General features: G+C 39.3%; 1 protein-coding gene across 4 annotated transcripts in view; it reads right to left on the bottom strand.

The window, feature by feature from the left end:
- Positions 1 to 14,730, bottom strand: part of ARHGAP10 (Rho GTPase activating protein 10) — a 346,448-nt gene that overhangs the window by 145,540 nt on the left and 186,178 nt on the right. For all 4 annotated transcript variants that reach the window (XM_053582345.1, XM_053582335.1, XM_053582326.1 and 1 more), the window contains 3 exons: positions 11,577 to 11,658; positions 8,242 to 8,287; positions 5,997 to 6,062 (listed from right to left, as the gene is read on the bottom strand). In XM_053582345.1, the coding sequence (XP_053438320.1) occupies positions 5,997 to 6,062; positions 8,242 to 8,287; positions 11,577 to 11,658 (194 nt within the window). The remainder of the gene's footprint in view (positions 1 to 5,996; positions 6,063 to 8,241; positions 8,288 to 11,576; positions 11,659 to 14,730) is intronic.

Raw genomic sequence — 14,730 nt, 5'->3', positions numbered from 1 at the left:
AGTTCAGGTTGGGCTATTTTCAAAAAGAAGTTAAAAGTTCCCACATAGCAGGACACTATCACCATGAAGACAAAAATTATGCACCATTTCTCTAATACACAAGCATCTCTTCCAGGGGGACAGGCCATACCCAACAGTAATTAAGTCAGAGTGGGTATGAGAGCCTGGTGATTCCAATGTGCAGCAAAGTTTGGGAACAACTGCTTTTGAAAGGCCTGCAGCATTGTATATGTAAGCAATACTTCCCTAGTGGTGGAACTGATGCATATTATTAACAAATATTTGGTAAATGGATTAAGATCAATTGACCTGACTCCCACACATGCCATAACTTCATGTGCAAAATACTCTACGGAAAGAGAGTGTGATTTGTTCATTTCTACTGACACTGAGGCAAAATGGAGTTTGTTCTCACCTAAAAACTAGAATAACTGCTAAGTAGTCCCACCCAGGCCGAAACAAGCTAATATCCATATATTATGTTTTATATTTATTGTATGTATCATGCTAAGTCAGATATGTGTGTATGTCATTGCATCAAAAATGTCACCTTTTCTTAGGCAATGAGGACTACAGTAAATTTTAGACATCTGACACTTGGCAAATTTTCAATGATTTCATAAATAAGGTTCATAATAAACATGTCAAATGTCATTTTCAAAAGAACTAAGCTTCCTTCAGAAGCAGTTGAAAGCCACAGAATTTAGTAGAGGAGAGAGAGAGGTGAGTCTAATTTTATATAATTTCTTTTTGACTTCTTAGATCTCTACCAAAGGCAAATATGAGAGCAAGGACCCAGGACCTGAATGATTCCTTAACGCAGCAAGTGCTGTGTGAGGCTGGCTCAGTGCCAGGCACAGCGTGTGCTCTTAGGGACACTTGGTCCTCTATCTAGGAGCTGTAGGCAGGGCTAGATTCCCAATACCCAGGTTAAAGACATGACATAATCTTTCTTTTCTCAATCAATTCAGAGCTTTGGCTACTCTAGGAGATGGCAAATTGAGCCTCCCCACCCACTGACTTACTCAACCTCTCAGCGGCTATGAGTCTGTGCCACAGCCAGCTTGGCCCAGTCACCAGGCCCAGAGACCCTGAGGTTGAAGGGTCTCTGAGTCTAAATCAGGGATGTCCAATAGACATATTTGACTCACCTACACAGTATTTCCTAGTAGCCACATTAAATAAATCATAGCCAAAACGATTTCATTTGGCAAAATGTTGAACCATTTTAACATGGGTTTACACTGATGAAACAAACATTTTTCAAACATCTTTATGAGATAGTTTAAATTCTAGAATTTCACATCCCACCTAGGGTAAAAAAGAAAAATTCTTTCTCATATTCAGGCTTTGAAATCCAATGTGTATTTAAATAAATGGATCTCGTAGAGGTTGTGTGTAATCAAAACAGTAGATTATAAAAAATCTTTTAGTTTTAATACTATATATAACCAGCACCAAAAAATAGGGCCTTGTAAGGCTGCCTGACTGTACATGAACAGTTTTACAGTTTTCTTTTTTAAACCCAAATTTCTAATCATGGATCTTCACCATCTTAGAGAAAAAGTCCTTTTGAATAAATGACTAGTGAGATCTGATTTCAGGAAATACCTCTTAAGTTCCTTAATCAAAATATGAGGTTTTACCCTCATGATCAAAAATTATTTAAAACTAGCTCCATTCATAACAACTAATTTAGATGCCAAATATTTTCTTTGAAAAATTTTAGTCCTAATTCCAAACCTTGTATCCATAATATACAAGGACTAATCCAGAATGATAATATGGCAATATTTATTCACGTGACTTTAAAAAACCCTTTTAAAAATGATATTCCTTGTTTGTGGTCATTTGCCTATGACTTCAGTAAAAATATATGACAAAATTAAATCAAAAATCTGATTGAATTCAGGATCCTCAGAATGTGAATGATGTGGGAGGATGGACCCTCCATGTAAAAGCCCGTTGTAAGCAGAGCTCACTCCACACTGAACCACCAGCGGAAGCAGAGGACACAGAGAAGCTGGTGGGGAAGACACAGGGGCCACAGCTGAACAACTTAACGCAGCAGGTGGATGCCTCATCTGCCTGTCTTATCTTGAAAATCTCATGTCCCTAAATTGCGGTCTGCTGCCTCCAGTGCATCCATTCGGTTCTAGAGGAACCTGATGGGGAGGGTTTATTGCACCCCTTCTGCTCTATGGTCACTCAGAAGAGTAATATCAGGCACAATTACCATCTGGGGAAGGCAGTTTCCAAAATAAAGAACTAGAGCCCCAGCTGAGAGCTATTCTACACCTGAATGCAAACAACATGACCTTGGATGACAACATAGCCAACACTGAACATTCAGTTCACCTTTGGCTGCCAATGCTGGAAAATTGAGATGGACATGGAAACAAGCGAAGAATGGGATCTGGGTATTTGCAAAGAATCTGTTAATCAACAAGGGGCAATTTCATTGTCTTCAGAACTTAGCTTCTGGACTGTGGGCTTAACCAGTGAAGAGTTCTTCTCAGCCAGCACACTGTCCCTCTAATTACTCTCTGAGTGAGGCCCCAGTTACATCAAGTAGGAATTTTCCTGAATACAGATACTGAAATCATTTATTTTTATAACATTAGCAATGGATACGACATCTTTACATTCACTAACATTGCTGCTACAGAGTCATGAAGCCCTTTTTTGCTCCTGCAAATCCAATTAAGGTGATGAAGGCCTGCTGGGTCTCTGTCCTGAGATGAATGTGAGAGGTCAGATTTCCATTTTATTCTCAGCAAGGCAAATAAACTTTAGGCCACAAAAACATTTAGGGAAAATCACACTGTGCTCAAAGCTGAAACCTTTTCTGCTTGGTATAAAACATGGGGGAAAGTTACTGCAGAGAAATATGGAACATTTCACAAATCATAAGTAACGTTGAAAAATTAAGAAAAATTACATTTAAATATTAAGCCCTGTCGCATTTGTCTTTTGGGTCGGTCTTCTGCTTATTTTTCTGTTTGAATAAACATATTCTAAAAAGAAAGAAAGAAAAGAAGGAAGCGGGGGAGGGAGGGAGGGAGGAAATGTTAACTGCTTTAACCAAATCATATAAAATGGTATTTTCAGACAATAATAGTCATATCCAAAACACGGAAAACAGTAATTAGAAATAATTCTTTAATTAGATCTTATTAAATGCTTCTGGCACACAGACCCAAGAAGTACATGGTATTCATTAACAGTATTTAACAACTATCAATTTCCAGCTCTCTACCTGTTTTCCAGGCTCGTGGCAGGATTATGCTTCCCATAAGAGTCCTTTGGGGTTGAGTGGGGGCTATGTGGCTATTTTGGGCCAATTAGTTGTAAGTAAATGTAACTCACTTCAAAGCCACAGGATTTGCCTGCTGTCTAAAGCCCTCCAGAGCTCCATTCCCCTCTGGCAAAGCAACCAGGAACCTTTAACTTGGCTGGCTGCTTCATAAACCCAGGAGATGAGCAAAGCCCTCCAACCAGTGCTTGATGAGTGAAAAGTTAAGTCTTGTGTTTTAAGCCACGGAGATTTGTGGGTTTCTCATTACAGGAACATAAACCAGCTTTATCCACACTGGTTTAAAAAAAGAAAAGAAATATGGTAAGAAAAGATCAACAGCCATGATAGCTGACTGGGGAAAAATCATTAACAGCAGTATTTCCTAAAGGACCCTCCAATTTTAGGTTAAAAGCCTGACAGACGCTGCAATGTTCTTCATCATTTTAATAATATTATGTGACTATTATTTTAAACTCTATTTTTAGTCTATTACTCCGCTGAAAGCAAAAGGTTTCAGTAATGGTCAAGTATATATGATGTTAAAAAATAAAAATAACAGATTTGGAAAAACAACTGCTTTTTATTTTTAAATAGAAACATCTAACCTTAAAAATATAGACCAATTCTCCTATTTTTAAAAAATCCAACAATTTATATATCTATAAGAAAAACACTTTCAATACATCCAGAAACCAATGTATATTTATTCCACTGAGTGTATACATAACACCCCACCAAAACTACACATACCAATCAGAAAGTCATCTAGATAGATTTTTTTTTTTTTTTTTTTGAGACAGAGTGATACTATGTCACCTTCAGCCTTAACGTCACAGCTCACAGCAACCTCCAGCTCTTGGATTTAAGCGATTCTCTTGCCTCAGCCTCCCAAGCAGCTGGGACTACAGGTGCCCGCCACAATGCTCGGCTATTTTTTTTATTGCACTTGTCGTTGCTTAGGTGACCCGGGACAGGTTCGAACCCGCCACCCTCGGTGTACATGACCAGCGCCATAATCACTGTGCTATGGGCGCCAAACAATTCTAGATAGATCTTTATCCATTCAGGTAGAAGCAAGATTATATAAAACATAGCATTGGGAGAAATAATAATTTATCAAAATTAATAAACATGTAAATAATATGGTTAAGGCTCTAACTCAAGTAACTCAGGAAAAAAGAAACAAGTGTTAAGAGATTAAAAGTACAGTTTTGTTTCGTTTTTTAATTTTTGAATCACTAGGAAAATGAACAAATTTGTCAGCTCAACGTCAGCACAAGTTGAAATGAATGAATATCTGTCAGCCTGAACTGCCCTTGAAAGAGTGTGGGAGATACAGCTTTCTGTGGCTTGGGTTGTTGGTACTGATGGGCAAATCCCCAAATCATAAAACAGCTCCGATTCTTCAGTTCTCCAGAACCCTAATTTCACAGGTGGCAGTCCTGGCTTTAAAACAAAGACTTTGTTTTGACAGAAATTGTGATTGCTGTATTTCATCCCCCTAACTTGTCCAAAGTAGGACTACAATATATAATGTATGAGAGTAAATTAAATATTTAATTTATCATACTTCACTGGGTCTATAAACAAAGAAACTTACTTCAACCTCCAGAAATAGCCTGCTTTGGAATGTTCAGTATCTATTTTCTCCAAAGACTGCTAGAATGGCTACAAAGCAAAAGGGCCTTATTTCTGTGTAGGGACTACTAAAACAAAAAAAAGAAAAAATTCTTTTGGACTTTTGGTCAATGGAGAAATTCATTGTCCTTTAACTTAAAATGAAAACAACTCAAGTGTTTATCAATAGATGAACCGATAAACAAATTGTGGTATGTTCTATAATGGAATGCTACCTGGCAATAAAGAGAAATAACTAAGGATCTACCCGACAAGATGAGTCTCAGAAACATTACCTAGATAGGGCCAGAGTTAAAAAAACTATATACTGCATGATTTCATGTATACAAAATGCTTGTATACATGTATACAACAATGGCAGATGAAGAATCACTTTGTAATGCCTGAACAAAAAAGTGATTGAGACCAGTCCTCGTCCAACACTGCTGACCCTTCTAAGGATTCTTATGAGCTGAATTCACAGGTTGAAGCCTTAACTCCCAGTTTATCAAAATGTGACTGTATTTGGAGATAATGGCTTTTGAAGAAGTGATTAAGATAAAACAAGACCGTAGAGCAGGGCCCTAATCAAACAGGGCTCAGGACCCTGTAAGAGGAGGCACTTTGGACCCACAGAGATATGAGAACATGCACGCACAGAGAAAAGGCCATGTGAGGACACAGTGGGAAGGTGACCATCTGCCAGCCAAGCAGAGAGGCCTCAGGAGGAACCAAACCTGCGGACACCCTGATCTTGGACTTCCAGCCTCCAGAACTGTGAGAAAACAAATTTCTGGTATTTAAGCCTCCAGTCTGTGGTATTTTGTTATGGCAGGCATAGCAAACTAACACAATTCTCCTTTAACACTGACCTCTTCATATAGGAAAGAAATATGTAAATAAAAAGGAAGATCCCACATTGTCATACTAAATGAGTAACTGACCCTCTGATACCCAACACAAATATGTCATATTAAAGCACTTCCTAACACTTAATTGCACAAGCAGTATTTTAATTGCCTTTTAGATTTTACATACCTATAGCCTTTCATGAATAAAATGATTCAGATAATCATGTTACCTCGTGCTTCAACTGCACTGATGCATTTTCTGAGAATTGTGAATCCCATCTTATCCAACTGTGCACCTAAAAGAAATATAGTTATAAAACATTAAGGGCACAGTTATCACATTTCTCTGCCTAACAAAAAATGGCAAAAAAAAATTAGTTTAATCCAATCTCATTTTTATTTCACTATTTTAAAAAAGCTAAAGCTCACGTATTCCATATTTAAATGATATAAATGGAAATTTCATATATTTAGAAGAGCACTTATTGGAATATCGGGACATCTATTACCAATAATTTATAAATAAATGTATACTATAAAATAATTTTTTAATTCATAAATATAACTTACTTCAGCCAGCCAAGAAAAAATGATACAAATCTCTAAGGGACGCTACCTAGAAACAGTCAAGATATACTTTGCCAAAACTTCTAACCGCAGCTCAATTAAAGAAAACTATACACACACACACACACACACATAAGTAAATGTTCTTAAATTACTTCACAGTCTAAAAACACAAATTTTTTAGCATAGGAGGAAAAAATTCAAGAAAAGCTTTTTAAAAATGTTTGGGCAATAAGCTTTTTTTAAAATTGATACTTTATACCCTGCTCCGAGCTTTTAAAATAATATTTTATTATTTTCATAATAAATTTAAAACAGATGATTCATATGGCAGAACAGACTATTTTAAAAATATAATTTTATACTTTTTCTAATGTAGACGCTTGCCTGTGATTAGGCTGGCATTTTGTATATCCTAATGAAAGGCAATTCTTGTTTCAAGAATTCCATCAAGAACAGTAGTCGCCTTGGACACTGCATTTAGAACCCAGAGAACAGTAACACTAACCCTTGGCTCCCAGAAGGGTTACATAAATAATCCATGAATATAAACTTTGTGCATAATCCATAGTACTGCGCTTGAGGAAAACTTCAATGAAGAAAATTGCGCAGTGATTTTCTGTTCACGACTCCACTATTCACAAAGATTTCTAAAATGCAAGTACAGTAGAACTTCGATAGCGGACCACCTCCCTGCACTAACTACCTCAAGTTAACCTAATTTTCATATGACAGTCAGGCACCACATGTATGTATCAGTACAGCAGGCCTAGTTCCTGATAGTGACCACCTCTGTATATTGACAAGTTGGTTACCATCCCCTGGGTAGTCAACTTACAGGGTTCTATTGTACTTCTGCTTAGCATGGTTTAACTTCTCTATGACAAAAGAAAGGGGAAAGGAGAGGAGAAAAGTGAAAGGGGGAGGAGAAAAGGATGGAAGAAAAAGAAAATGAGAGGAAAGGAAGACAATGGAGGAAGAGAAGATCCAGGGTTGGGGAGGGGAAGGAAAGGGAAGGGTTAGAAAGGCACCCCTGTGGGTGTGCTACCCTTCTGCAGCACCCCGTCCACTTCCAGTGCTGGGCCAGAAGAGCTGTGTTTTATTCAAGTATTGGCTCAAGTGATCATGATTACCCTGAAATCACATGTTAGATAACAGTGTTTCCAAACTGGACACTTGACAAATATAGCCCAGATGCCTCCAAATATATTAAAAGTAAATTCATCTTTATGGGGGCAAGACATGATTGCAAGAGGGACTTTACCTAACAATTGCAATCAGTGTAACCTGGCTTATTGTACCCTCAATGAACCCCCAACAACAAAAAAAAAATATATAAATAAAAAAGTAAATGCATCAAGAACCCAGCCAATTTGATCACATTTTTGTTTCATCTCAGTAAAACCCAAGGGTACAGAGGTGGGCAGTGGTTCATTTTCCTCTAGTATACATAGTGCATGTGAAGATCATTCTAGAAAATTCAAATACATGTAGTTGTTGCCATTTTCCAAGGTGCAATGATACATGTGTATTGTTTACGAAGCCCAAACTCAGAGACTAAGGATGAAGAATATGAACTTACAACTTAGGAGGTTGGAGGGTGCCCACCTGAAACTCTTACTGTGACTGCTTAGGGTTATAAGAATAAATATCCAAGTGAATGGTAGAGCCAGTTGTTTGGTTTTTGTAGAGAAAGACTCATAGAACTCACAGATAGGGAAGATGAGTACGGGCTGGAGTAGTCCAGGAACCTGAGGAAGTTCTCAGTGGGTGAGACGACACCTATGCTAGGACCAGCTGGAGGGGTGCTGAGAACGCGCCCCCAGCAGCAGTTTGAAATCAGTAGTGCACTCAGAGTAACATGGGAAGAAGTGAGAGGAATAGTCATTTTCATAAATTAGCACTTACCTCCTTCCGGTCTTGGTATGATGGCTCTATTAAAACTAGGGAACAGCTAGTAAAAGAGAGAAAGGAAAAACAGTATTTTTAACAAATCAATAAAAATTGTTCAAGTAGGTACACTTAGAACTTTGCATATTTTTATAAACTTGACAGTGGTTAAGAACAAGAAATATAATTTGGTATTTATCCCTGCTTCCCAGCACAGGCATCCTAAATCCTTGGAATTTCCTGAATAGGAATGTCCTTTGTTATTCATAAGGAAGCCCATTGGATCACACCTGAGTTTATGCTAATGAGCTAACTTAGGATAGAAACCCAGGGTAACCTCCGGATGGGGCTGACCTCCAGAAAGACTAGTGACTTTCAGCCCCACCCATCCACCTCTTGGAAAGTAAACTGCAGATTAAGTGGTTTGTTTTTTTTTTAAAGGGGGCTAAACTCTTTTTCTTCTTTCTTTTTAAGAGATGGAGTCTCACTCTGTTGCCAGGCTGTAGTGCAGTGGCACCATCATAGCTGACTGTACCCTGGAACTCCTGAGCTCAAGCAATCCTCCCCCTTCTCAGCCTCCTGAGTAGCTGGGACCATAGGTGCTAGCCACTGCACACAGCTGGACATTAAGTTTTAAAAATACTCTTAAAGAGTGAGATCTGATGAACTTCCAGTGGGGTGAACACTTGAAGGGCTGGGAGGGTGGAGTACCCAGAGGGCAGGAGCTCCGTGCACACTCAGACCTCACCCTACACATCTCTTCCATCTGGCTGTTCCCAGTTTGCTTCTTTTATAACATAACAGTAAACATAAGTAAAATGTTCCCCTGAGTTCTGTGAGGCACTCTAGCAAGTTATGGAACCCAAGGAGGGGGTTGTGGGTATCTCCAATTTATAGCCAGTTAGTCCATAGTAGGTATGAAAGACCCAGACTTATGATTGGCATCTGAAATAAAGTAGTCAGGTGGGACTGAATTCTTAACTTGTGGGATATGACGCTAACTCTTGAATTGTAGGGCACCCATCTGACATCAAGAGATGGTCCGTGAAAGAAAAAGTCCACATATCTGTTGTCAGTGGAATTCTATCCAAGAAAGAATGTTGTGATTTCCTAATTACATACTCTCATATGCTGAGATGCAAAGATAAATAACAAAAAGGGACATCTCTGAGAGTACTTTTCCTCTTACTGAGGTATGCTAAACTAGCAAAAATAAGATGAACAAGACGTGGTTCTTACGAGACTTATCGAAAGTTTATGGAAAGTTCAAACACTCCGTATTACAGCTATAGGACAACAAAGAAATGGCTGTATTCTAATCAGTAAGATGAAACCCATTTTTTCACCATTATTTCTAACATCTGGTATTTACATAAATAGTTAACCCCTGCCCGTAATTTAAATAACTACATCTGAAATAGTAAGGTGATAATTCTGGAAGCCTTTAAGAATTTTAACGCCCATTTTCACAAAGCTTACAAAGCCCCTGCCAAAAATACTAGTGTCCCCATATAAACACATAACTGAATATTGCCTTGTCTGTATATCTAAGTTAATTACTTGGCTCTTTACTCCAAAAGAGAGGTTATATATGTCTTCAAGGTTACACTGCCACATGCTATTTCTCAATAATTTAGTCATGTGATCCCTTATGCTATGTAAATTCACTTTCCAAAGTATTTGAATCTCTGGGGAGATATATTCTAGTTAATGCACTGACTTTGCTAAAGATCAGTGTAAGCTGTTTAGAGTCTCAGTAACCACAAGTGCTGTAAATACTATTGACTCCCACTTGAAACTTTCAAGGACAAATTAGGAATAAATAGAAATAAAACTATAGAGGTTAAATACATCTCAAATATGGTAAGATGACACAAAAAAATCTAACCACTATTTGGGGGGGGGGGCGCACGAGGGTGATACGTTCCTCCAACCTAGTATCAATTTTTATTTAACTTTTTTAAATTTTATTTTCTAAGGTGTTCCAGAAGCTGCCACTAATGTTGCCATACATAGAGGAAATGGAAAATTGTAGCTAAATGTACCTTTATTTACAAAATATTCATTACAAAATTGTACAAAGAGGTGCCCAACACACAGCATTTTGTAAATATTTTATAAAATTCTACAATGAATATTTTGTTTAAAAAGGTACATTTAGTTACAATTTCCCATTTTCCATATGTATGGCAACGTTAGGGGCGACTTTTGGGACACCCTGTATCTTTTGGTTTGTTTGGGTTTTAGTGGTTGAGATGGGGGTCTCACTCTTGCTCAGGCTCTCCTGGGCTCAAGGAATCTCCCACCTCCACCTCCCAGAATGCTAGGATTATAGGTATGAGCCACCGTGCCCAGCCTCAATTTTTTAAATATATTAATTTGGGTTTCATTTCTCAAATGCCAGGTCGAGATTGCTGACCAACGCCTTCCTTCCCATTTCCTATACTCTCACCAAAGTGTTCTCTGTTACCATGAGAAAACATTGTTTTGTCCATTTCACATACTCTGTTCTGAAACCTCTCTCTTTTTACTGTATATGACCCCTCCTGTACTTATAAACCATGCTCTTTCCTTTTTTACTAATTTCTGCTAAATTGGCAAATGCTTTCCAGATAAGCGCCCCTGGTACCTGCACTGACCGTTTATTTAGACTCATAATACTTGGAGTAGAATGTATTCAAAAATTGGTTCCTTCACATTTTCTTAAATTTTTCTCACTAAACCCCCAACTCAATGTGTGATCTGCCAAATTGTCAACTCCCACAGGCCACTAGTCTACCAAAATAAAACCAGTGCGTGGAAAGTAGCAAACAGGCTGAATTCTGGTGCCTCTGGATCCATAATCACTACCTTTAATTTATTCCTCAAAGCAATCTGAATACAGAAGCCCATTCACTAAGGGTACATAATACCATATACCATTTGACTAAACCATAAATTGCTAAATCAAGCAAACTAATACAGCAGTCACTTATACTATTCCCTGCACTGCCTCACATTTACTGTTCTCCATCTTCAAAACACATTCTGAACATTTATTGTGTTCATCACCAAAGTACCATCAGGTAGGACAGAAGATTGACAAAATTTAGATGACTTCTTCCAGTAAAGCAAATCACAGCGGTGAAACCAAGAAAAATCAGAACTAAAACCTAACGATGGACCAGTCTTATATATGTGCTGCTGCTATCCCAAGCAAAATTACTTGAATGCTGAATGTTTCCAAGATGAATTCTAATACCTGTTTCAGCAGGAAACTTTTCTCAAATACTATAAAACGAAAATAACATAAAAAGAAATGCAAGTCAACTCTAAAGGTTCTGAAATAAAGATCAACCATTGATTATTCTTACAGCTTCTTTTCCACCCAGAGCTTCCAACCACTGCTTCCTTTCCTCTTCGGAAAACGCCTGCAGAGTCAAGGAAACGCCAGGTCTGAAAGACACCAGTAACAGATCAGGTTACCCTCTTGGCTGCTATAACAAAATCTTGCTGTTTCCAAAGATTTTACTGTGGTAAGCTTTTTCTTTTTTAAAAAATATTTTAAGTGTGGCAAAATGCATGTAATATAAATTTTACAATCTTGACCATTTTTAAGTGGCACTAAATACATTCCCATTGTTGTGCAACCGTCATCACCATCTTGCAAAACTGAAACTCCAGAACTTTCTTCATCTTGCAAAAACGAAACTCCATACCCATTAAATAATAACTCTCCACTGCCCCTCTCCTCAGCCCCTGCCAACCACCATTCCACTTTCTATTTGTATGAATTTCACTACTCTAGGTACCACACGTGAGTGGGATTAGACACTATTTGTCTTTTTGTGACCAGCTTATTTCACTTAGCATAATATATTCAAGCTTCATTCATGCAGGAGCGTGTGTCAGAGTTTTCTCCTTTTTGAAGCTAACATTCCACTGTGTGTATACCGTATGACATGTTTTGTTTATCCTTTCATACATCCATGGACACTTGGGTTGCTTTCCTTTTGTTTATTATGAGTAATGCTGTCACAAACACAAATGTACAAATATCTGTTCAAGTCCATCCTTTCCATTCATTGGAATATACACCCAGAGTGCAATTGCTGGGTCACCCAGCATATACATATGAACATACAGATAGCAAACAAGCCTAAGAAAAAAGCCCCACTCCTATATCATGAGGAAAATGCAAAATTCAGTGAGACACCATACCACACCTATTAGAATAGCCAAAATCTAAAACACTGACAAGAACAAGTACTGATGAGGATATGGAGCAACAGGAACTCTTATTTGTTGCTGCTGGGAATGAAATTGTTACAGGCACTTTGTAAGACACTTGGTCATTTCTTATAAGAATTAAAAAAAAAAAAAAAAAAAAAAAGTCCCTTACTATAGGACCCAGCAATCATATTCCTATACTTACCCAGAGGAGCTGAAAACTTCTGTCCACACACAAACCTACATATGGATATTTATAGCAGTTTTATTCATAACTGCAAAAACTCAGAAGCAACCAAGATGTTGTTTGGTAGGTAAATGGATTAATAAACTCTCATACATGCTGACAATTAAGTATATTCAGCACTAAAAGAAATGAGCTTTGGAGCCATGAAAACACACAGTAAGAACCTTAAATGTACACTACTCAATGAAAGAAGCAAATCTAAGAAGTCTACATACTGTATGATTCTAACTATTCTGGAAAGGGCAAAACTACAGAGATGGTAAAAGATCATTAGTTGCCACAGATTAGAGGGCAAGCAATGAACGGGCAAAGTACCGAGGATTTTTAGGCAATGAAAATACTCTGTGTGATACAATGATACAAATCATTATATATTTGTCCAAAACTATAGACTGTACAACCCCAAATAAGCCCTTGCACCTACAAACTATAGATTCTGGATGATAACGGCATCTCAAAGTAAGTTCATCAATTTTAACAAGAAGAGCCGAGTGGTAAAAATGGGGACACTGGGCGGCGCCTGTGGCTCAGTGAGTAGGGCGCCGGCCCCATATGCCGAGGGTAGCAGGTTCGGACCCAGCCCCAGCCAAACTGCAACAGAAAAATAGCCGGGCGTTGTGGCGGGCGCCTGTAGTCCCAGCTGCTCGGGAGGCTGAGGCAAGAGAATTGCGTAAGCCCAAGAGTTAGAGGTTGCTGTGAGCCGTGTGACGCCACGGCACTCTACCCGAGGGCCGTACAGTGAGACTCTGTCTCTACAAAAAAAAAAAAAAAAAATGGGGACACTATTGCAGGTGTAGGGGCAGAGGAGTAGGGAAAGTCTCTGCATCTTCCCTCTTAATTTTGCTGTGGACCTAAAACTGCTCTTAAAAATGTAGTCTCTAAAAAAAAGTTTTTTAAGTTCAAAGTCATCCACTAAGCTGAGAAGTCCACTCTGGAGGAGCCAGAATCAGCCCTTCACCGGTCCTATGAGCCAGTCATAGGCAGCACACTGATTGCACACCTGGAGGCAGACCCAGGTCCAGCAACACAGGGCCTCCTGGCCACAGTAGGATTTGATTTATCCTATGCACCAGTGAAGTTTTTTAGCAGAAGAATAGCATGATCAGATTAAAACTGTACGTGAACATTGTGGCTGCGGCTAGAGAATGGACTAAAGATAGGCAAGAATTGGCTGCAAATAGGTATGAAAAGACTGAAAGGGGGCCAAGTGCAGTGGCTCACACCTGTAATCCTAGCACTTTGGGAGGCCAAGGCATGTGGATTGCTTGAGGTCCGGAGTTCAAAACTAGCCTGAGCAAGAGGGAGACCCATCTGTACTAAAATTGGAAAAAACTAGTCAGGCCTGGTGGTGCTTACCTATAGTCCCAGTGACTAGGGAGGCTAAGGCAATAGGATCACTTGAACCCAGGAGTTTGAGGTTGCTGTGAGGTATGATGACATGGCACTCCACCCAGGGCAACAGAGTGAGACTCGGTTGCAATAAAATATAAAGTAAAGCAAAGTAAAACAGGGGCGAGCAGAGCAAGATGGCAGACTAGAGACGTCTCCTTGCCAACTACTGGGGCGAAACAGGGGAAAGTGGCCTTCAGCCATCTCTGGGGGTGGAGAATCTGCACAGAAACATCACTCTGGGGGGATAGTGAAGCTGCAAAAGACTTCAGGAGCCAACAAGGAGGTCTAGAACTGAGGAAAACCTACACAGAAGGTAGGTGCTTGGTACTGGCAGAGGCCAGAAGTCAGCCGGCTGTCCCACTGTCCTGTGGAGGGCTGAGGACAGGAAAGGGCTGTCCTACAGTATTTTGATTTTGCACTGGGCTGCTCACTGGAGCAGAGCAGACTCGAACAGCATCAGTCAGGCAGGGTTGAATGCAGTCATTCCCGTAGGCTTTGCTGCTAGCAGGGCCTGCCATTTTGGGAAGACCACCCCAGGGCAAGAACAGTCCACAGGGTCCTAGTGCTCTGCTGAGCACAAGCGGCCATGGTTGTGGTGAGCTGAGTGCCAATCAGTGCACTGCCTGGGAGGGACACTTCATTGTTAGGGGACACTATCT

This window comes from Nycticebus coucang, chromosome 1 (genome assembly GCF_027406575.1).
Source record: "Nycticebus coucang isolate mNycCou1 chromosome 1, mNycCou1.pri, whole genome shotgun sequence".
In the NCBI taxonomy this organism is placed as follows: Eukaryota; Metazoa; Chordata; class Mammalia; order Primates; family Lorisidae; genus Nycticebus; species Nycticebus coucang.
The sequence above is the reverse complement of the archived record's forward strand: the minus strand, read 5'-3'. Positions and strand labels throughout refer to the sequence as shown.